Here is a 25,450-nt window from a genome sequence, read left to right as displayed (position 1 = left end):
ATCAACACAGTACAGGGAAGGTTTCAAAGAGCAAGAGGGGGTGTTAATCATGTGTAGAGGGGGACAAAAAGACATTAGCAGGGTGACTTTCAACCTCTGACGGTTACCCTGGAGGGTTCTGGTGAAGGATTGAGACCCACTGGCAGTTTTCTGATGAAGACGAGAACGTATTTGGTCATCAGAAATCTGCCTCCGACTTTCCTCCAAGCCAAGTTTCTCATCACGGATTAGAAAAATACCTTATCCAGAGGACAGTGGGTCCTCCTAAAATGTCATCCTTTTGGGAACAGTGGGAGAAAGAAAGTTAAAGATGTAGGAAGACTTGATAGTAGAAAGGAAGGAAAGGAGGCACAGGGAAGTAAACAGAGAGACCACAGAAACAGAAAGAGCAAGAGAGAAGGGCGCTAGGAGGAAAGGGGAGAGAAAGGTCATAGAAATAACAGCCGGAGGGAGTAGGAGGAGAAAAACACATTGAGAGAGAGGAGAAGGAAAAGCTGATTCTTCGTTGAGGAAAGTTTCTCTCCTTAAGAATTTTGGGTCAAGAAATCCAACATGGCACAGAGCGTGGAAAGGAGGTACCAGATGCCCAGTGTGTGACCTTGGCGAAGCAAGAGTTCAGCTCGATGGAAATCCAAGCCCGTGTCCTGACGGCCTCTGTCCTGCTGCAGTTCATCCTGGTGAGTATGGTTGTGAAAAGGCAGGAATAAAGTATTTTTTTTCCCCTCAGATAAATCAACTTTCAGGAGAATCCAAGAGGAAATGGATAGGGGGTGGGGGTGGGAGGAGACGCACAGGCAGCCTAGGAGGTAGTGGACACGTGAATAACTGCGATGTTCCCTGAGTATCCTGGGGCTACATAGATGCGTGTGTGACTGATGGCATTGCCAAGGAAAAGGGGGACAGAAATTAGGCTGACCATGGATACAAGCAGAATAGCGGTAGCTTTAGAGTCACTATGTAAATTTCTCTTTCAGCATCTTATCACTCATCCCTCAAAACCCCCAACTAATTTATAAAAACTAACTACATTACAATTCCACTGAGTAGAACTTCCCACATCTGCCCAAATATGATTTTAGCAGTTTAGGTACCTCCAGTCCAGAAATGTTAAGAGAGGGAGGACTCTTTAATACTTTGAAAACTTATCTGTCAGTTTCCATGAACTCTAATCTGGTAATGGGCACATGAAAAGCCCTGAATTAGGCATTATATAAGGTACCTGTATAACAAAAACATCTGTATCTTCCTTAATGTTTTGAAATAAAAAATAAAAATAAGACTATTTGGGGCCCTCTATATTTCCCTACAATGAATTGGAAACCCTTGAATAATTTATTAGCTGAGAAAGGGGTCACTGAACTGAGGGATTCCGGACAACCAAGAAGTTCATGTAAGCTATAGAATCTGGCAGAAGGGAGAGCAAAGGGAGAAGCTGGATGGTGCATTTCTGTATAGCTGCTGTACAGAGTGGGTTGCCCCCCCCCATATGCCCATTAAGCTGATTCTGAAAATGCATGTTTTTTTCTTTTTCTTATATTTTCTTTCTTTCTTTCTTTTTTTTTTTTTTCCAGTTTTTGGCTAGGGCTGGGTTTGAACCCACCACCTCCAGCATATGGGGCCGGCGCCCTACCCCTTTGAGCCACAGGGGCCACCCCTTCTTATATTTTCTTATAGTGCCCTTTTCTCTTCCTTTTCCTTCTTTCTCCTTCATTTCTCTTTTCACAACAAGTCTGAAAAGTGGCATTTTACCCACTGAGCACTTAGGCTTCTCTTAATTTTAGTGAAGAAATGAAACAAAGTTCCAGGGTTGTTTGGAGGAAACATACACCTTGTCATCACTAGTGGCCATCTATTTTAAATAAAAGTAAAATTGGGCAGCCCCTGTGGCTCAGTGAGTAGGGCACCGGTCCCATATACTGAGGGTGGCAGGTTTGAACTGCAACAACAACAAAATAGCCAGGCGTTGTGGTGGGCGCCTGTAGTCCCAGCTACTTGGGAGGCTGAAGCAAGAGAATTGCCTAAGCCCAAGAGCTCAAGGTTGCCATGAGCTATGATGCCATGACACTCTTCCCAGGGCCTCAAAGTGAGACTCTGTCTCTAAAAAAGAAATACATACATAAATAAATAAATAAATAAAAGCAAAAATTGATAACCATGAGTTTCTCCAGTCTCATCTGCAGAGGATGGCTGGGCTGGTAATTTTTTTATAAATCCCTTTCACCTGACAGGTCTCAATTATGAGTAAACTCTGACCCCCCTCTGCCTCCACCAGGAACTCCCAATAGGTACAAATATCTGTTTCTTTTTCAAGGGTCTTTCTTGTTGTTTTCATGACATATCAGGTCATTCAAGGTATTGGACGTCAGATCAGCTTCAGGATTGAAGTTTACGTAGAAGGGTCTTTGAGGGAGGAAGTCAACCTGAAATATAAAGCAGAAGAAGGAGCGGAAGGTTTCTTTATAAGGACTAGCTCAAAGAATTTTAGAGCAAACTTGTCTCTGGTCCTATGAACTCATTCAACACATACTTTACCACGAGTTTGATTTGAATTCTGGCTACATCAATGGGGTGCACAGGTAGCCACATTACTTGAAATGCTGTGCCATAGTTCCTAATCCTTTTAAAATAACGTTAAGTGTACCCGCAAAGAGGGTTATTATGATTAAATGTCACAAAATATTAAGAATACTTAGCCGTCTGCCTGGCATCTAGTAGTTATTCAGTAAATGAGGTCTCCCTCCACTCCTGCTGCCTTCCCCTTCTTCTCTTCTCATAGGATGAGTTTTTGTCATACTTAGGATGCAAAAGTGCAGCAGGCTAGCATTCAACTGGGCAGGAATTAGGAGGCCATTTGTATCCCGAGGAATGAATCAGGAATTTTCTGAGACAAACATTTTGATAGAAATGGCTGTCTCTCATTCACAAAGATGGTGATACTCACTCAGACCTCCTAACCAGATTAGAGATTTGCTCTTCTGGATTTCCTTCACCTTAAGAGCTATAGGCAACAGGCATAGGGGAGTGAAGTTAACAGTCCTGAATATGGACTGACTCATGACTATGTCCTCATCCTTACCAAATGATCTGACACCGTACAACCACGAAAGATGATTGGTTAGACAGCTGCACCCAGCAGACAAGAAGATTTCCCTGTCTGAGACTATTTCCCTTCCTACAGCTTCCTGGGACAAGATGTGAAGAGAACTGTGGCAGTCATGAACAGTAAGTATCTGAGAGTTCAAGCTGGGAGCAAGGAGGAGCAGAAAAAAAGTGAATTCCCAGAAAAAGGGTCAAGATGTCATTAGATTATCTATGACTTCCCTTTATTCATTTTTACTTAAATGGTCATCTGCCTACTAAGCTCATAGATGGGTTGTGAAAAAATAGACATATTTGTGTCATCCTAAGTACTTAAAATAATGCTGCTGACAGCATGTTTGCCAATCATCCCATCAATGCAACACAATTAATCGCAATGTATATAGTCGCAGAGATTTGCAAAAAACTTTTAAGCTATGCTTCTCAGTGACTCACTAGGACAGACTGGACTTATTATCTACACGCTGACATATTTGGGTGATTTTCAAAGTTTCATTGCTGCTTAAAACCCAAAAAGCATTTTTTTTTTAAAGTCTCACTTTGTCGCCCTTAGTAGAATGTCATGGCATCACAACTTGCAACAACCTCAAACTCTTGGGCTTAAGTAATTCTCTTGCCTCAACCTCCCAAGTAGCTGGGACTACAGGTACAATGCCTGGGTCTTTTTAGAGACAAGGCCATGCTTTTGTTCAGGCTGGTCTCAAACTCCTGAGCTCAAGCAATTCACCTGCCTCAGGGGCTCCCAAAGTGTTACCATTACAGCCGTGAGCCACTGTGCCTGGTCCCCCAAAGAATTTTCTAGTTGTCGGGGTATGTTAACATGTATCGAAGACTTCATTTAGCTATCTATTTGATGAAGTTATCTATTCACCCAAATCTGTCACAATTAGATCTTATGCAGACACAGAGGGCATAAAGATAAAATTGTAAAAGATTCATTCCACTTAGAGGAACTATAAAACAAAATTTTAAGAAGCATGGCTCAGTGCCTATGGCTCAAGTGGCTAAGGTGCCAGCCACATACACCTGAGCTGGAGGGTTTGAATCCAGCCCGGGCCCGCCAAATAACAATGACAGCTGCAACCAAAAAATAGCTGGGTGTTGTGGCGGGCGCCTGTAATCCCAGCTACTTGGGAGGCGGAGGCAGGAGAATTTCTTAAGCTCAGGAGTTGGAGGTTGCTGTGAGCTGTGACCTCACAGCACTCTATCCAGGAGAACAGCTTGAGGCTCTGTCTCAAACAAAACAAACAAACAAAAAAAAAAAAATTAAAAAGCAGGGGTGGTTTGAATAAAAGACTTATCCAGGCTAAAGAAAAACACATATTTAGCCATGGAAGGGTTTCCCAGTAGCCAAGTCTGTTAAACCCAGGGAAATGGGGATAGTTTCAATTACTTGTCACGCGCATTTGGAGTGCTGGTTCCTGACACAGACCGTCTGAGGTTTTGGACGGCTACCACTGTAGGAGGAATCTTGTCCTATAGAATCAGAATCTAATTAGAACTAAAGAAACTTTGAACACATAAAGGAAGGCGAGGAAACCAGAAGGTGGCATCTTTCAGTGAAAAAAGAAAGTTTATTTTCTACTTATGTATGAAAATAGATTCAATAGATTTCAACAGATGGATGTATTAGAAAACATTAAATGACAAAATGTACTAATCTTTAGTACAAAAGATCCCCAAATTCCTTGCTTCCCCTCTTCCTCCAATCTCTAATCTTATCTCCTCCTATGCAAGTTTTCTTCATTCTCATTCTTCCAGAGACAATTAAAAATTGCCACAATTAATTCAGAATATTTAGTTTGCTTTCCTGGTGGTGAATTTGGCTTCACTTTTTATGCCCCTCCAGCTTAGTAGTTATTTCTATCAGTTTTGATCCTGGATGTGAGAGTTTAGGATCCTCCTTATGGTGGATGTGATATTGTGAAATATTCATCTGAGCATTGGTCTTCTATTTCCTGGCATATCTTTCCTAAAATTCTTGAAATCTCCAAAGCAGTAAGTGTCTTTTGTATGCTAATGAGTTGACTGGTGGCTAGCAGCACTTGGGTAGCTTCAGGAATGGTTCTGGGCACCTGAAAGACCAATGAGGATTAGTGGGTGGAATTTTTCAGCCCCACCCAACATTGAGGGAAGGGAGAGGGGTTGAAGGTTAAGTTGATTACCAATGGCCAGAGGTTTAATAGATCATGCATATATAAAGAAACTTCTATATAAACCCAAAGGACTGGGTTCCAAGAGCTTCTGGGTAGCTGGACACTTGGAGGTTGCTGGAGGACTGTGCTCCTGAAGAGGGCATGGAAACACCACAGCCCTTCCCGCATGCTTTGCCTTACCCATCTGTGCATCTGTACCCTTGGTAATATCTTTTATAATAAACTGATACATGCAGGTGTTTCCCTGAGTTCTGTGCTCTAGCATATTAATGCAAATCAAGGAGGTGGTCCTGGTAACCCTCCAGGACTTTTGGCTGGTGGGTCAGAAGCACAGGTAAGACAAGCTGAGGTTTTGGGAGGGGGGGGCAGTCTTGGCTACTGACCCCTTAATCCAGGTGTCCTCAAACTGTGGCCCCCGGGCCACATCAAGCGGTGTGAATTGTATTTGTTCCCGTTTTGTTTTTTACTTCAAATTAAGATATGTGCAGTGTGCATAGGAATTTGTTCATAGTTTTTTTTTTTTTTTAAACTATAGTCCAGCCCTCTAATGGTCTGAGGGACAGTGAATTGGCCCCCTGTTGAAAAAATTTGAGGACGCCTGCCTTAATCTGTGAGATCGACACTATCTCCAGGTAGATAGCATCATAAATGAATTGAATTAGAGGACTCCTAGCTGGTGTTCCCTGTGGAAGCATTGCTTGCAGGGTGTATGGGGCATCCCTACCCCCTCCCAACCCCTGGTGCTAGAAGTATTAGGAGAATATAGGCGGAAGAAACTGAATTTGTTTTTCCTACATTCTCAGTGGGAGTGTTGCAACAGCTTGTGAAACCTAAGTTACAAACTTGATGGTATTGCTTTCATACTTATAACTGCATTTTTCTTTACAGTTACATTCTATTGACTTTAAATATATACAAGCCTAAACTTTCATATCCATTTTCAAACCCACTCTTTGTAAACTTGCATTCCAAGTTATTTCTTGGTAATTTTCACCACAACCGTGTTTGCAATAGTTATACACATTTTCTATGAATGCTTTTCATGACACTACCTTAGTCTGCTTTACAATGATTTATAAAATGATTTGCACAATTCCATTGATGGTAGAAACACTACTGGGGCATCCCATGTCTCAAAAGATTCAACTAGCTACACTGAAGTTTAAATAATAAAACTCACAATGCTTTTTTAATAATAAGGCATCATATCATACTGTAAATTCTATTTCTGAGGGTGGAGTTGTAACAGATATTGCCTGTATTTTTTTAATGTAAAAAATATTATTCTTTTTTTATAGTTGCCTGACCACAGACTGGGTACATCTCTGGTATGTATGGTGAGTTTCAGCTGTAATACTCAGAAAGATACTTTATTTCTTAGAAGCATTAATTTTTTTCAAGTTTTAAAATATATTGTCAGCAGGGGAAAGAAAAATAACTGACAGCCTGCATACATGCTTAGCATCTGGTGGAGTAAGATTTCTTTACCTCATCACCAACCTATGTGACAATATGCCAGGATTTCCTTTTTCAATACCACCTTTTCAGCCAACGTCAAAAGCTTATCATGTCTTTTCCTCTGGGCTTGTTCTAGAAATATCTCTACAGAGGAGATTACTTTAGTGCAGTAAAAAGCAGCCCCTCCAAACCACATTAAATGTCTTATTATTTGTCCTAATTAATTCATGCTGTCTTACTAACAAAATAAGTATACATGTAAAGTAAAAGCCTTAGAAATAAACTTATAATTATTCTATAAGATACTTAAACAAGAATCAAAATGCAGACATTAAAGACTGATCATGCCAGAGTCGGGAAACAAGTCAGCTCCCAGAGCTCCCTGTTGCCTGTGGGCTCCTGCAGGTTGCTGGTGGTAATTGGTGCCCTGGTCCTGCTGTGTGGCCTGACTTCCCTGTGCTTCCGCTGCTGCTGTCTGAGTCGCCAGCAAAATGGGGAAGAAGGAAGCACACCACCCTACGAAGTGACCGTCATCTCTTTTGATCATGACAGCACTCTGCAGAGTACTATCACGTGTGAGTACACCAGCCTTATAACATGGGAGAGGGATCCAGATTGAAAATGAATGATTAGGAGGTTATTGAAGTGATATTGATGATTTCAGGACTCAGGGTTATTTTCACTTCCAGAAGCCTCATGATGCAGTGAGCTGGGGCTCTCATCGATGCTGCTTGCTCAAATATTTGTCTTGCTGATGATAGAGTGAAAAAAGAAGTGAAATATGAGAAACAACACTGGAAATGTTTTGTAGCAGGAATTACCCATTGTGTAAACAATTGTGCTAAAAACTATTTTAAATTCTGAGCATAACTCTTTTTCAAAATGTCTTGGAGTTTGGGAGAACCTACATTTTTTATTATCTGTACCATTTTATCTTTTTATTTATATACATATATATATATTTTTGAGACATAGTTTCAAGTTATCACCCTGGGCAGAGTGCCATGGTCATAGCAACCTCGAACTCTTGGGCTCAAGCAATCCTCTTGCCTCAGTGTTTCTATTTCTAGTAGAGATGGGGTCTTGCTTTTGCTCAGGCTGGTCTCGAACCTGTGAGCTCAGGCAATCCACCCACCTCTGCCTTCCAGAGTGCTAGGATTATAGGCATGAACCACTGCACCCCGCCCCTATTTTATATTTTTAAAGAAATTAGTGGTGATGTGTACTTTCAGTTCTTTATCTTCTAGTCTTGATATACCAGCTTTTTTTTTTTTTTTTAGAGACAGAGTCTCACTTTGTCACCCTCGGTAGAGTGCTATGGCGTCACAGCTCACAGCAACTTCCAGCTCTTGGGCTTAGCCGATTCTCTTGCCTCAGCCTCCCGATTAGCTGGGACCACAGGCGCCCGCCACAACGCCTGGCTATTTTTTTATTGCAGTTCGGCCAGAGCAGGTTTGAACTTGCCACCCTCAGTCTATGGGGCCGGTGCCCTACTAACTGAGCCACAGGTGCTGCCCAATACACCATATTTTATTCCCAATAATACCTTGATGATTATAACACATCTTCCTTTATCTCTTTACATTCTGTTTTTTATAAATAGATTGTTTCCTAAAACTGGGGAGTAAATACCAGGAAGAACACCAGGTGACAAAAGACTGTGATATTTATTTTAAAAAAGAATAATTTGAAGTGTTGTTCACCTTTCCTACTTCCCTTTTGTTACTGGCATCTTAGAAAAAAAGATAAGACAGAAATAAATATTCCTAAGGAGTCTATGGTATTGGTGGGTTGGTGGGAAGGGACCTAAGTCTCAAAAAGGGAAGGGACAGGGCTGTGGAATATGGAACGCAGTTTAGATTATTCAAGGAAATAATAATCTACACTGTATCCAGAGAAGACAGATTCTTCTAGTAGAGCAGGAAGTTGGTTTCCAAACAACCTTTACAGGATAGTCATAAAATTTGTGGCAGGGAATGACAATGTGTTTGCATAATCGTTAAAAATGAGAGGCATTAAGCATCTGGAGATGTCACATTTTCTTCATTATTTTATTTATTTTTTTGACTCTGTTCCCCAGTCTAGAGTGCAGTGGCATCATATAACTCACAGCAACCTCAAACTCCTGAGCTCAAGCTATCTGCCTCCTGCCTCAGCAGGAGACCAGTCAGGGCTACAGGCTCTTGCCACCACACTCAGCTAATTTTTTCTATTTTTGGTAGAGAAAGGGGCTTGCTGTAGCTCTGGCTACTCTTGAACTCCTGACCTCAAGTGACCCTCCCATCTCAGCCTCCCAGAGTGCTAGGATTATAGCCATGAGCTGTTGCACCCGGCCTCACATTCCCTTTAGTTCCTTACTTTGGTCTCCTCTTCCTCTGCAGCCCTTCAGTCCGTGTTTGGCCCTGCAGCCCGAAGAATCCTGGCGGTAGCTCACTCTCACAGCTCCCTGGGCCAACTGCCCTCCTCCCCGGATGCCCTCCCGAGATATGAGGATGCTCTTCACATGAATCGCTTCACAGTAGCAAGGAGTGGGCCGAAAGCTCCCGATCTACCCCCTGTCCCGGAAGAAAAGCAGCTGCCTCCAATGGAAAAGGAGTCTTTTTAAGTTGAACACACCTCAGACTCATGGGAACTGTGATTTTATAAATGAGGACTGAGGTATCCCCAAAGCCTGTGGGGTCAACATTCTCTTTGCCAACGCTGAGAAGTTTTGTGGATGCCATCTAAACATTCTGTGCAAAAGATGTGTTCTAACTCCTCATTCCCAGCTACTTATATCTTCTAATACAGAATGCTCTAATAGGAAACTCTAATTCTTTATCCTTTGGCCAAAATTTATAACTAACCTTTAGCCATGTTAATTGCTACCCTATCCTAGCATCATTGTGTCTTAAATTTCTTCAACTACTACTTATACAATTTCTTTACACATAAGATACTGAAAGTTGCTTTTCTCTCTGCCAGCTAATATATTGTGGCAAACTTGAAGAGAAAGACAACAGTGTCAGCATAGCCATTGACAGTAACGCAATGAGTTCCAGCTTCTTTCCTCCCGAGAGAACAGTCAGTTTTATACTGAGTGACAGTGATCATCTGGGACATTGTACAATATCCACTTGGATATCTAAAATCTGGGGTGGGATTGCTGCTGCGGGCTAAGAGAACACAGTATAGTACTGAAGTGCCAAATACCAAAGTCTTTCTTTCATTCTGGTCCTACCTAGCAGCAGTATTGAAAGGTACATGCGGGGTTGGTGCCTGTGGCTCAAAGGGGTAGGGTACTGGCTTCATATGCTGGAGGTGGTGGGTTAAAACCCAGACCTGGCCAAAATCTGCAAAAAAAAAAAGCAAAAAAAAAAGCTACATGCACAGCAGTAACTTTTTGATTAATTTTTCAGAGAATAGCCTTGCTTTGCTGCTTTTCTCTTCATACTTCACACTAGCCTCTAGTGGTGGCTCTCACTGCCACCTAGTGGAGCCATGGTAGAAAATACACTTTTCTTTTTGCATATCTACACAACTTCCCAGTTTTGGGAACACAAACAAGAGCAGAACTAAGCCTGGATGGGATGCTTGCCGCGGCACTGTTCTGCTGTGTAGTGCTAAGCTACTCACCTAACATACTATCTCCCAAAGTTGTGCTATTTGAAAATGAAGGAAGTATGCTTGGGGAAAAACTATTCACCTTAGATAAATCACTGAAATCTCTAAAGCAGCTTTCTCATCTGTAAAATAGGGTACAGTAATACTTCACAGGACTATTGTGCAGATCAGACAATGACATGATTTGCAAAGCATTATGCACATGTATTTGTTATTATTCGTACTATTGTCATTTACCTGCTATGAGTCCACTGAGAGTTACGTTCTGGTTTGTCCTTTTGCCTGCCTTTGTTATTGTTATGTCACATCTGGAGTGGTTTTATTTTATCAATAAATATTTTTTGATTGAGGTAAACAACAAAAGATATAAGTGATTCCTCTTAATATGTCTGTGTAGAGGTCAGGGATATTTGAGATAACTAGTTGTTCATTAGTCAATTAGCTCTAAGACTCAGGGAGGTGATAAAAAATTCAAGGATCAGCTGATCAGTGTAGCAACCCATTAAATACATTCTTGGAACATTCACTCAGACCACAGGGGAAAAGGCTGTGAGCATAACCTGCTGGTGATCTGAATTTATCCTGAGTTATTTATCAAATTGCCTCAGGAAACTGTTGAAATGCATGACTTGTTAATAGCAGCTGAGGTGGCCCTGTTTCACCGCTGCCAAATGAATCATGTAGTCATCATACATTCCTAAAATATCCTAGGCTCTTTTGTCCTTCAAGGCACCACTGACTTGAAATTAAAATGTTGATTGGTATTAAAATGTCTTGAGGGAAATCCTGCATAAAAGTCTTAAAGAGAGCGCTGTGCCTCACCCTGGCTCTAATCCCCAGCACATTATGTATGGAATCAGTTCCATCTGTGCTATGCCACTGTGTCCTCTGTCTCTGTTCTATAGTTTATCTTTTCCCCAAACTGCTTCAAATGAATACTACTCAGCCGCATGGAGCATGGGGTGTTTCTCTCCCACAGGCCTCCCATGTGGTCAACAGCTATTCGCACCCCTTTGGCTTCACTTCTCTCTCAATCTAATATATCTATCAATCAATTCGATAACTTTACTATTGTTCTCAAGTTACTTCAATACTGGTCAAATTTTAAACACTGGTTCAGTGGAGCTCATTTCTTCCTAAGGCCTATATTGCTGAGAAGTGTTAGAGAAAATCTCAACTCCTCTGACGAAGGCTGTAACAAAGGGAAAGGTTTGAAAACATGCCAAAACTTCCCCCACTCTTTTAGGAAACTGAAGCCCGCATCTCTGCCTTGGGCAGAGAAATGTCTTCTGTTCTTTGTACTACAGAAAATGGTTCAGGGAAACTACATGAGATGGAGATAAAGTCCAGCCTGGTGGCAGAAGCCCATGAGCCTCCCAGGTGGGCAGAGGTCTTGGCTTTGTCTTCTGCAGAGATGGGAAGATTAGGATTATTAACTGTAGTTGAAGGACAATAGGCCCTCCCCTTTAAAAGCTCTGTCTTCTGCTTATGTTGAAGAAAACTTGGTATTTTGAGAAGGTTGGCCATGTTCCCTCCTTTGCCAGCAAAGTAATAAATTTCCCTCTCCTTCCTTTTAAACCTCTTGTTTCTTCTGATGTGATCTCAAGAGCAAGGGCTGAGCTTTGGTGACAAGGTCAATATGTGGTCATAGTCTTCAACATCAGGCAAACCACTTAGCATTCCTTCTAGATTTCCTCTGGTAATTTCTCCACTCTTTTTCGTAGGTGTTCAAATTTCAACGGCTCGTTTCGTACACCAACTTATTAATTCCAGGCAGGGGACTTGTCCTTCTAGCTCAGAGAGAGAATCAAAGCCTTCAGGTAACTCCCTGCCCCAAAGCTACAAATCTCTACAGATCTGTATTTAAAGTTTACTCTTATCTTATTGAAGTAGACATCCTTTCTCCTTCCTAATAATAATACTTCTAATTGTGCTTTGCACTGCATAGATGCAACCGGTATTTTTGTTCAGAAAGTATGATTTTTTTTTCTTTTTTTGCAGAGACAGAATCTCATTTTATCGCCCTTGATAGAGTGCTGTGGTGTCACAGCTCACAGCAACCTCCAACTCCTGGGCTTAGGTGATTCTCTTGCCTCAGCCTCCCGAGTAGCTGACATGACAGGTGCCCGCCATAGCGCCTGGCTATTTTTTTGTTGTAGTTTGGCTGGGGTGGGTTTGAACCCGCCACCCTTGGTATATGGGGCTGGCACCTTACCCTTTGAGCCACAGGCACCTCCCAGCAAGTATGATTTAAATAATTATCTGGCAAGCACAGTGTGGAGCATGTAAGACAAACAGGGCCTCTGTTTTTCAGTCCTCACAGAGTTCACAACATAAGGAGGAAACAAATTTTTTTTTTGAAAAAGCAAAAAAAAAAAAAACTGATAACAAACATCATAAGCGCAAAGAACTTAACAAAGGCTGAGCACAGCAACCTCAAACTTTAGGGCTTCAGTGAATCTGTTGCCTCAGCCTCCCAAGTAGCTGGGACTACAGGCACCCACCACAACACCCAGCTATTTTTTTGTTATAGTTGTCATTGTTGTTTAGCAGGCCCAGGCCAGGTTCAAACCTGCCAGCCTGAGTGTATGTGGCTGGTACCCTACCCATTGAGCTATGAGTGCCACCTACGTTTTTTTTTTTTACTGTTGTCACAGATTTACTTTTTCCAGAATGTCATATAGTTGGTGTGTGTTGGGGGGGGGAGGGTGTTTATGTAATAACTGTCTCTACTGTTTGCTCAATTTTTCTGTGAGCCTAAAATGGCTCTAAAAACAAATTCCACTAAGTACAATAAGTAAATAAATAAAAACCAAACTGTAACTCAGCACATTTTTTCAGGACCTCTTGAGATGTGCTTCAGGTTGGTCATGCACATTTGGCTCAGAATAAGCCTCTTTCAAATTATTTGACAGGATTTTGGGCCTCTTCCATTAACAAGAGAAAATTTAAGACAATAATTTCTAAAAGTAGGGAAAAGGCATTTGATGGTAAAATACTTATAAAATTGATCCAAGACAGAGCCTACTGCACTAAGCAGCAATGAAACCTCAGATGTGCCAATGAAATAAGTCAAAGTTTTCCTTGGTTAGTGAGTAAATCTTCAATTTGTAAAAAGAAAAGAAAAGGATTCCACATTGTGGACAGCACCGGTAGCTCAGTGAGTAGGGCACCGGCCACATACACCCAGGCCGGCAGGGTTTGAACCGGGCCTGGGCCAGTTAAACAGCAATGACAACTGCAACCAAAAAATAGCTGGGCATTGTGGTGGGCTCCTGTAGTCCCAGCTACCTGGGAGGCTGAGTCAAGAGAATCACCTAAGCCCTAGAGTTTGAGGTTGTTGTGAGCTGTGACGCCATGGTACTCTACCAAGGGCAACATAGTGAGACTCTCAAGAAAAAAAAAAAAAAGAATTCCACATTGTACCTTTCCACACTGCTTGTAATGTTTGTTTGTTTGTTTGTTTTTGAGACAGAGTCTCACTTTGTTATCCTCTATAGACTGCTGTGGTGTCATAGGTCACAGCAACCTCAAACTCTTGGGCTCAAGTGATTCTCTTGCCTCAGCTTCCCAAGCAGCTGGGACTACAGGTTCCCACCACAACACCTGGCTATTTTTATAGATGAAGTCTTGCTCCTCCTCAGGCTGGTCTCAAACCTGTGAACTCAGGGCAATCCACCCATCTTGGCCTCCCATATGCTAAGATTACAGGAGTGAGCCACTGCACCTGGTCTAGGTTAGCATTGTTTTGTTTTTTTTTTAGAGACAGAGTTTCACTTTATCGCCCTGGGCAGAGTGCTGTAGCATCACAGCTCACAGCAACATCCAATTCCTGGGCTTAGGTGATTTTCTCGCCTCAGCCTACTGAGTAGCTGGGACTACAGGGACCATAACAGCTAGAATGCCCAGCTATATTTTTGTTGCAGTTTGCCCGGGCCAAGTTCAAACCCGCCACTGTTGGTAGATGGGGCCAGCGCCTTACCCATTGATCCACAGGTGCCACCCGGTTGGCATCTTCTTACAGAAGCCATTACATGTAGAAAAAAAAAAGTTTGGACTTTATCCTTCATTTGATGAAAGCCACTGTAGGTTTCTGAGGTGTAAAAAGAATAATGTGCCTTTCAATGCTATGGGGTAATTGGAGATTCTGGCCCTGATACTGTTCAAGAAAGCCCAAAGAGTTAAAACAAAGAAAGCCACAGGGGAATGACCACCTTCCTACCCTCCTTGAAAGCACTACTGAGGCCATGACCACCTTTATGTAAGACTGCCCTACCACACCTGGTGATGCACATTTAGCCAGAAAAGCAGTCTGCAAGATGGAGTTTGAGAAGCTAAGGTGAGCAGTACAGCTGACCTACTCTGCTTAGCTCACATTCTTTCCCACAACCCCCGGTGATTATCTACTTAAGGTTTCACTATCATTGTAAGGATGTTTGTCTCAGGAGACTCTGAGGAGATAGTCATACACAGACAATAGGTGTTGTGATATTGGTAAAGATTACTTTGATGATATGATGTTTTTCCTGATGATTCTCTTAGATATTTAGTTAAAGAGAAAATCACCTTTCTGTTGTTTAAACATTTTGTGCTGTTAAAGTGGAGACTACTTTGATGTTATTCCTATAAGATAAAATTAAAATTTTCTAAGTTGGTTTCCTGGTATTTAATTATAAAAGTTATTGGATTTGGCTTGGCACCCATAGCACAGTGGTTACAGCTCCAACCACATACGCCAAGGCTGGCAGGTTCGAACCCAGCCCCAGCCAGCTAAACAACAATGACTACTGCAACAACAATAACAACAAAAATACCCCGTTTCCCCGAAAATAAGACATCCTCCGAAAATAAGACGTACTTACAGGAAAGATAAGACATCCCCTGAAAATCAGACCTAGCGCATCTTTGGGAGCACACCTTAAAATAAGACACTGTCTTATTTTCAGGGAAACAGGGTAGGTGGGCACTGTGGCAGGTGCCTGTAGTCCCAGCTACTTGGGAGGCTGAGGCAAGAGAAAAGCTCAAGCCCAAGAGTCTGAGGTTGCTGTGAGCTGTGATGTCACAGCACTTTACCGAGGGCGACATAGTGAGACTCCGTCAAAAAAAAGAAAAAAAAAGTTATTGGAATTGTAGCTGAGGCAGATCAAAATTGACCAGCTACTCACACTGATCTCCAGAATCAATGGCTTTCTGACAAATAAAGCTTGTTGGGCCTAAAACCCAGTCTCTGCATATTGACTGACAGTGACAGGTGGCCAGATGGTCTTTGTTAATGATTCTTTGTTTGTGCATACTTATATTATCACTTGCAGTTTCTGGGTGCAGCATAAAGAATTGTCCAGCCTGCCATGACTGATGCACGGGCATATAAGTTCCCTGAATAAACTCACATCCCTTTTTCTCTGGTACTCTAGCTTTGTTCTTCTGTGTCAGTTCACACTGTGAGGAAGTTTTAAAGTGGCTTAATTAGCAGAACAGATACTTTTGTTGTCACTAGAAGATGAATAAAGTAAGTGAAATACAGAAGATGATACTAAGAGTTTGGTACTTGTCCCATGGTCAAATGAAGAACAAGAGCAAGCAGTTGGAGGAAAAGGAAAGAGAAGTTTATTAATTTGCTAGCAAATGTCAGACTCTCATCTTAAAGCACCATATTCTCCCCCTTTAAGCAAAAAATAGGGCTTTTAAAGGGAGTTTTCAGCTTTGGGCTATTGCTGTTTAACCATCGCATCTCTGGTGCCAACAATCTCAGGACCTCTGACTGGACAATTGTCTTGAGGTACAAAGAACAAAGAACACTCCACATCCCCCATACCCCGATTACTGGCCTTGGGCAGGAACACAGGTTTTAATCTCCCAAAAGGGGGAGGAAGATTAAGGAAACAATTTGTAATACATTCTGCCCTTCTTTAGGCCTCACTACAAACATACAGTGACTATTATGGCTATTGAACTATCCCCAAAGGCAAAAACCTCTTTAATCCCTATGGGAAAAGCTAAGTTCTAGACAAAATTATGAGGTAGACTTTCCTCTCTTTTCTATTTGTCAGGTCCCTAGTATTCAACTTTCAATTGTTTATGCTGCCTTTTGCTTCTATTTTTGGTTGATAAATGATATCAAAACTCCAAGTATCTAAACTTTTCCTGAGTTCCGGTTTGAAAATCCAACTTGTTCATACAGGCTCTCTCTTGTCCACACACCCTGGTTGCATTTTACTTAGGATCTTATCTCTTCTACAATATTTACACTATTGTAAGTGGTAAAGTTGAATACTATCCTATCCCTCTCCCAAAGAGTTGTAAATTTAAATTTAGTAAACACTACAGTAAATCAATGCAAATCCAATTCAACTGGGGGACAAAAGTTCATCAAGAGCCAAATAACTGGTTAGTAAACACAATCACTTGAATGCCTTGTGGGCACTTAGCACATTATCCATTTAGTGTACCAAACTTATGTTCTCTTTTTTTTTCAGCTTTGGAGGCTGAGTCTCAGGGAAATAATCCAATCTGAAGATACTTGAGTGACTGAGCCTGTTTTATACTCAACTTTCTCAAACTTCAAACACCAAACTGAAAAACTCATTGCAGCTGGGTGGCACCTGTGGCTCAGTAGGTAGGGCGCCGGCCCCATATACCAAAGGTGGCGGGTTCAAACCCGGCCCCGGCCAAACTGCAACCAAAAAATATCCAGGCGTTGTGGCAGGCGCCTGTAGTCCCAGCTACTCGGGAGGCTGAGGCAAGAGAATCGCTTAAGCCCAGGAGTTGGAGGTTGCTGTGAGCTGTGTGACGCCACGGCACTCTACTGAGGGCCATAAAGTGACTCTGTCTCTACAAAAAAAAAAAAAAAAAAACTCATTGCAGTTATTTAGTTTCTATTTTTAAATCTAATCTACCTATTCATACAAATTAAAAAAGTCAAATAGCTCTTTGTAAGGATGGTGGAGAAAAATAGCACCTTCCCACCACACACACATTTTCTAGTCCCTACTTTTTAGCTGATATATTTAACATACATTTCTCCAAATAGTATGCATATGTTGCTATTCTTGATTTTTATTTTCACTTTGGAATATTATCTACATATTCTACATTGCCATTACAGAAGATGATTATGAGGCTTTTTTTTTTTTGTATCACCACCATCCCTACCTCTTCTGCCATCACAGTTCTAAACATTTCTCATGCTCAGCCATCTTCCAAATAGGGTTATATCATAATTTTGATTAGGTCAGTATAATGAGGAGTGGAAAAAGAATTAATATGCAAGAGCCTAAAACTGTAATTGTTTTTGTTTTGTTTGTTTGTTTTTTTGAGACAGAATCTCACTCTTGGGCTCAAGTGATCCTCTTGCCTCAGCCTCCTGAGTAGCTTGAGATTACAGGCAGTCACCATTGTGGAATTTTAACTCCAGGCAAGCTAACTCTGCGTGCGCCTCAGGGGGGCCCAGGTCCCTTAAGCTTCTGTTAAGAATAGCAAGCTGTTTTAAACTCACACTGAGTTCACTTTGTGTGCTTGATGTAGGATATGTTTATTTCTAAATATTATTCTACACCACAATGGCTATTTCTTTTAGAAATAGGTCTTGCTCTGGCTTAGCCTGGTCTGGAAGTACTGAGCTCAAGCAATCAACCCTGGGAGCCTTGGCCTCCCAGAAGGTTGGGATTATAGGCACAAGCCACGGTGTTGCCAACTGGTTCTATGAGCAAATTTCAACTACTACTGTATTTTTTTTTTTTTTTTTTTGAGACAGAGTCTCACTATGTTGCCTTGGTAGAGTGCCATGACATCATAGCTCACAGTAACCGCAAACTCTTGGGCTCAAGCAATTCTCTTGCTTCAGCCTCCCAAGTAGCTGGGCCTACAGGTGCCAGCCACAATGCCTGGCTATTTTTTTGTTGCAGTTGTCATTGTTGTTTAACTGGCCCAGGCCGTGTTCGAACCCGCCAGCCTTGGTGTATGTGGCTGGCACCATAACCACTATGCTACTGGGCTTGGAGTCTATTGTATGTTGTTTTTTTTTTTTTTTTTAATAATTCTCTCCCTTAACTATTGATAAGTACTTGAGTACTAATAATAAGTACTTGATAACAACATTTTTGAGTTGTTTTCCAGAAATGGTGAATTTTCTGCAAGACAAAGGAGGTGAGATTCACCACGACCTGCCCCCAGGCATGGGACACTCCTTTAAAAGCCCTTGATCTTCCTGAGTTAGGGGAAGAATTTGAGGCAGTTTCTCCTATTTTTTTGACCTTTGTCACATTAAAAATTTCCTCCTGGGGCGGCGCCTGTGGCTCAGTGAGTAGGGCGCGGGCCCCATATGCCGAGGGTGGTGGGTTCAAACTCAGCCCCGGCCAAACTGCAACAACAACAACAAATATAGCTGGGCGTTGTGGCAGGCACCTGTAGTCCCAGCTGCTTGGGAGGCTGAGGAAAAAAAAAAAAGAAAAATAAAAAGAAAAATTTCCTCCTGGGTGGGCAGCGCCTGTGGCTCAGAGGGTAGGGCGCTTGCCTCATATAGTGAGGGTGGTGGGTTCAAACCTGGCTCCAGCCAAACTACAACCACAACAACAACAAAAAAATAACCGTGCATTCTGGTGGGCGCCTGTAGTCACAGCTACTGGGAAAGCTGAGGCAAGAGAATGGCTAAGCCCAGGAGTTGGAGATTGCTATGAGCTGTGATGCCACAGCGCGCTACCGAGGGTGATAAAGTGAGACTTTGTCTCTAAAAAAAAAGAAAAAATATTTTCCTCCTGATCAATCTTTATTATCTCAATAACTAGATCTTTGTGCAAAGAGCAAATGGACCTAGGCTGAAATCTCTTTGCAGTTTTGACAACCAAACCAGGCTTTAATAGGGGTTAAAATTCTGGCTCTGTCCTTTACTCTCTGTCCAATCTTGGTGTAGTCATTTAATCATTCCCTGTTTCAGTTTGTCCCTCTGTAAAATGAAGATAAAATAAGTACATCTACTTGCCATTATAATGTGAAGATTACAGGAGTTTATATATAGGTATTCACATAATATATGAAGCATACATATTAATAAGCTTTCATTATCCTGTAAATTACCTTCATCTAACTCTTATGTTAAATCCTGTTTCCTTTACCGCATATATTTTGGTTTATTTCCTCATTTAGGGGTGCTTCCTGAAAATAGGTATATGAAAAGTAAATTTTTGGAGAGCTTTTGGGTCTAAGAATATCTTGAAGTTTCCTCACCTTTAAATAATACTTGAGCCATTACATATACAAACCTTTTATCTTACTGATAAAATTTGAATGATGGAAGGTTGCTCAAATATTGGCTTTCCATAAAAACATTGTGTTAAATTTAGACTCTTTGTAAAGCAATAGCAATAAAATTGGATGCTTGGGCAGTTTTAGTTACTACCTTAAAAAAAAATAATACTTGAGCTTGATATAAAATTCTAGAAAGAAAATAATTTTCCTTAAAATTTTGATGGCATAGCTCTTTCTTTTGGGGGAGGGGGGGCAGAGTCTCACTATGTCTCCCCAGGTAGAGTGTACCGTGGCGTCATAGCTCACAGCAACCTCAAACTCTTGGGCTTAAGCCATTCTCCTGTCTCAGCCTCCCAAGTAGCTAGGACTACAGGAGCCCATCACAATGCCCGGCTATTTTTTGGTTGTAGTTGTCATTGTTGCTTGGCAGGCCCGGGATGGATTCGAACCCACCAGCTCCAGTGTATGTGGCTGGTGCCCTAGCAGCTGAGCTACAGGTGCCAAGTCAGATGGCATAGCTCTTTAAATAAAATTTGACCCACCTTCCTCATTGTATGTCTGAGACTCTTAGTATTTGATTGCTGGACTTCTAATATACGTTCCCTTCTCCCTTCTCTCTGTGTCCTATTGCTTTATGTTCTAGGAAATTTCCTCAGCTTTCTTCTAATACTTTCACTGCATTTTTTTCCTTCTCATATTTTTAAGTTTTAGCTTTGTTTTGGTCTGAATGTTCTTTGGTTGAAGCTGTTTTTATTTCATGGAAGCAATTTTTTCTCTTGTTTTTCTGAGGCTAGTAATGATACAGTATTTTTTTTTTTTTTTTTTTTTGAGACAGAGCCTCAAGCTGTCACCCTGGGTAGAGTGCGGCGGCATCAAAGCTCACAGCAACCTCCAATTCCTGGGCTCAATCCATTCTCTTGTCTCCGCCTCCCAAGTAGCTGGGACTACAGGCTCCCACCACAACACCTGGCTATTTTTTGGTTGCAGCCATCATTGTTGTTTAACAGGCCTGTGCTGGATTCGAACCTGCCAGTTCAGGTGTATGTGGCTGGTGCCTTAGCCACTTGATCCTAGCCAATGATACAGTATTTTGATGCTTTTATCTCCCTCGGTAGTCTTTTTTATTTTCTCCAAGTTGTTTTACATTAGATTTTTTCTTTAAATCCTTGGTGATCCTTGAATTCTTGCTGTTGAATCATATTAAGAAATGAGATGGTATGAAAGCTCATTTATATATAGAAATTCTAGACACATGCAAAAACCTTGTTAACCACGGCCTTCTGCCTGGCAGGTTGTTAGCTGGGATAGTGGAGTTCTGGGAACAGACTAGGAGACAGAAAATTGGAGATGCAAGATCTCACTTAATCTTCCTGTTTTCAGTATGCCATCTTCTAACTGAATGCCTTTACCCTAGCTTTTCCAGTCCATAGAGTCTCTGTTTATCCTGCACAAAGAATAAATCTCCAGTCTATACAGGATGGAGGAGAGACAACTGCAGGGTCTATTGGGCTAGGAAAGTGACTTGGCAGTGGAAATGCCCGAGCCCTTCTAAATTCCCTAATGAATAATAGGCCACTTTAGACTTTCCCTACTGCCGAATTTAGATTCCATTTCTTAAATCTACTCCATCAGTTACTTATCATTTGTCAGTCTCTTTTTTAAATTTCTGTTTTCTCTTCTTTTTCTGATTTTGTAAGTTTTTAACTTTTTTTTTCTTTTACAGTCTATCTTTATATCCTAGCCATAACCAAGTACCACAGACTGGATGGTTTAAACAACAGAAACGTATTGTCTCAGTGTTCTGAAGGCCGAAAGTCTGAAACCAAGCGTCAGCAGAGCTAAGTTTTTCCGAGGGAGGACCTGTTTCCTGCCTCTCTCCAAGCTTCAGGAAGCCCAGAGCTGTTCCTTGGCTTGTGGGTGTTATTCTTCCTGTGTCTTCACATCCTATAACCCTTATCCATATCTGTCACTGTGTCCAAATTTCCCTTTTTATAAAAACATTTGTCATATTGGATTAGAGTCCACTCTATTGATTAAATCTTATTTTAATCATCTGCAAAGACCCTGTTTCCCAGCAAGGACACATTTACCGGTATTGAGAGTAAAGATGTCAACACTTTTGGGGAGACACAATTCATCCCATTACAGTTATTTTAGTGGCATTTCAGGAGGCAGCAGAGCTAAGTGTATCTTTTTTCTTTTGCCATCTTGAATCAGAACTCTGCCCTTTGCTCCTTGGATAATGTCACACGGCAAATTTGAGTATTTATTTCACAGGCTATCCAAGGCACTGAGGATTAAAAAATATATATAGTATGGTGTTTTGTGCTTTTTCCCGAGATGGTCAGTCAGTCAGGTGAGGTCATACGAGGAGACAGAGGAGAGGCTGAGGAAAACAGGGTTTCCATCGTCACAGGTCCTAGAGACAGGTGGCATGGTGTGCCATGCAGGGTCACATGAAAAAGACACCAGTGGTCAGGAAGCAGAAGTCAGGAGGGAGGGTCAGAGTCTTCACTGGGTTTCCCACAGAAAACACAGGTAGGGTAGGGTAAACAGTTTAGGACTGGCTAATTTGAATAATTTCTATAGGCTCTAAACTCTAGGGGGTGGTCCTTAGTTGCCTGATACCTGGCTGGCCATGGAATATTAAGGCAGAGGAATGTGGCCTGCTGGGGTATACAGGCCAGACAAAGGAGGACTGGCTCTGAATCGGTCAGTTTATTTATTTTTATTTTTTTGAGACAGAGCCTTAAGCTGTCGCCCTGGGTAGAGTGCCATGCCATCACAGCTTACAGTGACCTCCAACTCCTGGGCTTAAGCAATTCTCCTCCCTCACCCTCCCAAGTAGCTGGGACTACAGGCGCCCGCCACAACACCCGGCTATTTTTTTTTTTTTTGGTTGCAGCTGTCATTGTTGTTTGGCGAGCCAGGTCTGGATTCGAACCTGTTAGCTCAGGTGTATGTAGCTGGCACCTTAGCACTTGAGCCACAGGTGCCGAGCCGATGGGTCAGTTTATTGAAGGCATATGCTTGGCTGGGCCCTTGCTACTGCTAAGAACTGGCTAGTCCTAGGGGGACAGTCACTTCCTAGCCACAAACATTTCTGATATCTTAAAACATCGTAAGATACATGTACGGAAAATAAAGCTCTCTCTCTCTTCACACGCACAAAATACATATGCCTTCATAGTATAGTGTACTTACTGGGAGAGAACACATATGTCCACCCCAAAACAATGAGACATAATAGGCATCATAATATGTAAGAAACAAAAATATATCATTGTTAGTGACTTGAATGCCACTAAAATGCCCTCAAACATTATTTTTTTTCTCTCTCTCTGTATCAGTCACCCTCCTTAGCCTATATAGAGGGTGCTAAATAAGTGTATACAGGCTGGGCAAGGTAGCTCACGCTTGTAATCTTAGCACTCTGGAAGGCTGAGGCAAGTGGATCACTTGAGCTCAGGAGCTGGAGACCAGACCAAGCAAATTGAGACTGGGTCCTACTTAAAAAAAAAAAAAAAAGAAGAAGAAGAAAAAAAGAAAAACTCGCTGGGCATCCAGGCAGGTGACTGTAGTCTCAGCTACTCTGGAGGCTGAGGCAAGAGGATCTCTTGAGTCCAAGAGATTGAAGTTGCTGTGAGCTATGATGACAACCTGACACTCTACTCAGGGTGACAGAGTGAGACTTTGTCTCAAAAAAAAAGAGGTATATACATTTTAAGAAAAGAAAAAAAGAGGGGGGGTGCCTGTGGCTCAGTCAGTAGGGCGCCGGCCCCATATACCGAGGGTGGCGGGTTCAAACCTGACCCCGGCTGAACTGCAAAACCAAAAAATAGCTGGGCGTTGTGGCGGGCGCCTGTAGTCCCAGCTACTCGGGAGGCTGAGGCAAGAGAATCGCTTCAGCCCAGGAGTTGGAGGTTGCTGTGAGCTGTGTGAGGCCACGGCACTCTACCAACGGCAATAAAGTGAGACTCTGTCTCTACAAAAAAAAAAAAAGAAACTGTATTAAAATTATAATACTCAAGTTACATTTGGCTTCTGCAATTATAAGAGATACAAGATACAATATATAAGGTAACAAATATTATTGGTATATACACAGTATTCAGTTTTACAATTTCAATACAGGTTTTACTTTCTTAAAATGCATGTACATTTTTTTGCACCGTCTGTATATTACCTTTATGAATGTGACTTTCTTCATCTCCCCTCTCTGGTGCCTGCATGAGACTACAACAATTGCTACTGTAAGCCTCATGTTATCTGCTACAGTTTGAATGTTTGTATCCCCTCCAAGTTCATATGTTGACATATGTTGAAATCATAATCCCCAAGGTGGTGGTATTAGGAGGTAGGGCCTTTGAAACGTGATTTTGTCACATGCACAGAGCTTTCATAAATGGATCAGTACCCTTATAATAGAGGCCTGAGAGAGACCCTCTTCCTTTCCTTCTGCTGTGTGAGGTCAGAGTGAGAAGACAGCTGTCTATGTCCAGTGAACCCTCACTGGATGGGGAATCTGCTCATTTTTTGATCTTGATATTCACTGTTCAGAACTGTGAGAAATAAATTTTTTTGGTTTATAAGCTACCCAATCTAGAGTATTTTGTTATAGGAGCCAGAATGGACCAAGACATCATTCAAACTTCACCAAAGTAGCAGGGTCTTAATTCCTTTAGCTCAAATGTGAGAAATTCTAAGGAAAAATTCTGACTCATCTTGTGTAAGCCACCTGGCCTTCTAACTGGTCAGGGTTCTATGATTGCTGGGTTCCACTAGAAGAATGATTTGGTGCCAGTGTGGGAAGAGTTGTTTCTCCCCCCAAACCATATACATCTCCCTCCAAAACAGTGAGACATACGGGCATATCTGATGAACAATACCTCACTATCAGCGATACGACAATGAAAAGCACACAGTGCCTTGCAAGCACATAGAAGTAATACCGAACACAGGCAAACGGAATCAAAAGGTTTCCTGGAGAAGGTGATACTAGAACTAAACCCTGAATGATTTACAGGAATTGGCCAGAAAAAAAAAAAAAGAAAAAGAAAGAGAAAATGTTTGCACAGGAAGAGCCTTTGAGAATACCCAGTGGCCAGAAACAATAGCAATATAGAGAAAGAAATAACTTAACATGGTTAGAACATAGAATACAAAATAGGAAATGTCTATACAATAAGGCTAAAGACAAACAGCAGCCAGATTGTAAGTAATTTCTTACTCTTCTAAGAACTTACTCTTCTTGAACTTTCTCCTAGAGACTTCAGAGAATCCTGCCACTGAATGATATTAAGAAGAGAAATGACACAATGAGATATGGTTTTACTGCATTTGTTCTGGCGTCAGTTATCTCTTTTTTCTAGAAGTGATGAGGCCAAGATTGAAGACCAATTAAAATGGTATTTGAGTAATAGTGGTGATTTTAAAGTGTCCTGAGATTCATTTTTTTTTTTTTTTTTTTGAGACAGAGCCTCAAGCTGTCCAGTGCAGTGGCATCACAGGTCATAGCAACCTCCAACTCCTGGGCTCAAGTGATTCTCCTGCCTCCACCTCCCAAGTAGCTGGGACTACAGGCACCTGCCACAATGCCTGGCTATTTTTTGTTGCCGCCATCATTGTTGTTTGGCAGGCCCAGGCTGGATTCAAACCTGCCAGCTCAGGTGTATGTGACTGGCGCCTTAGACACTTGAGCTATAGGTGCCCAGCCTGTCCTGAGATTCTTTAACACTTCCTCTCATCTATAGGTAGAACTATGTCCCTTCTCCTTGACTCTGACTACCTGGAGGAATAGAATGGGGCAGAAGTGTCCCTTTGAAGTAAAAATGACTAGAGTACAAAAGGCTATATGCTTTCTGCTGATTTCTTTTGGGAAATTTGCTCAG

The 25,450-nt window shown here is 41.8% G+C and overlaps 1 protein-coding gene across 3 annotated transcripts; it reads left to right on the top strand.

Annotated features, from left to right (window-relative positions):
* The first annotated feature begins 22 nt into the window (after window positions 1-22).
* Window positions 23-10,141, top strand: TMEM52B (transmembrane protein 52B). Of its 3 annotated transcripts, XM_053558088.1 has the most exons (5): window positions 23-677; window positions 3,179-3,222; window positions 6,554-6,592; window positions 7,119-7,288; window positions 9,095-10,141. In XM_053558088.1, exons 1-5 carry the CDS (start codon window positions 624-626, stop codon window positions 9,316-9,318), a joined length of 531 nt encoding a protein of 176 aa, XP_053414063.1. In that variant the 5' UTR covers window positions 23-623; the 3' UTR covers window positions 9,319-10,141. The 3 variants fall into 3 exon arrangements, with proteins under 3 accessions (XP_053414063.1, XP_053414065.1, XP_053414064.1); XM_053558090.1 differs by lacking the exons at window positions 23-677; window positions 3,179-3,222 and adding an exon at window positions 5,324-5,458; XM_053558089.1 differs by lacking the exons at window positions 23-677; window positions 3,179-3,222 and adding an exon at window positions 5,450-5,589.
* Window positions 10,142-25,450: the final 15,309 nt, after the last annotated feature.

Source organism: Nycticebus coucang, chromosome 12, assembly GCF_027406575.1.
Source record: "Nycticebus coucang isolate mNycCou1 chromosome 12, mNycCou1.pri, whole genome shotgun sequence".
NCBI classification, from domain to species: domain Eukaryota; kingdom Metazoa; phylum Chordata; class Mammalia; order Primates; family Lorisidae; genus Nycticebus; species Nycticebus coucang.
This window is presented reverse-complemented; position numbering and strand designations above follow the sequence as displayed.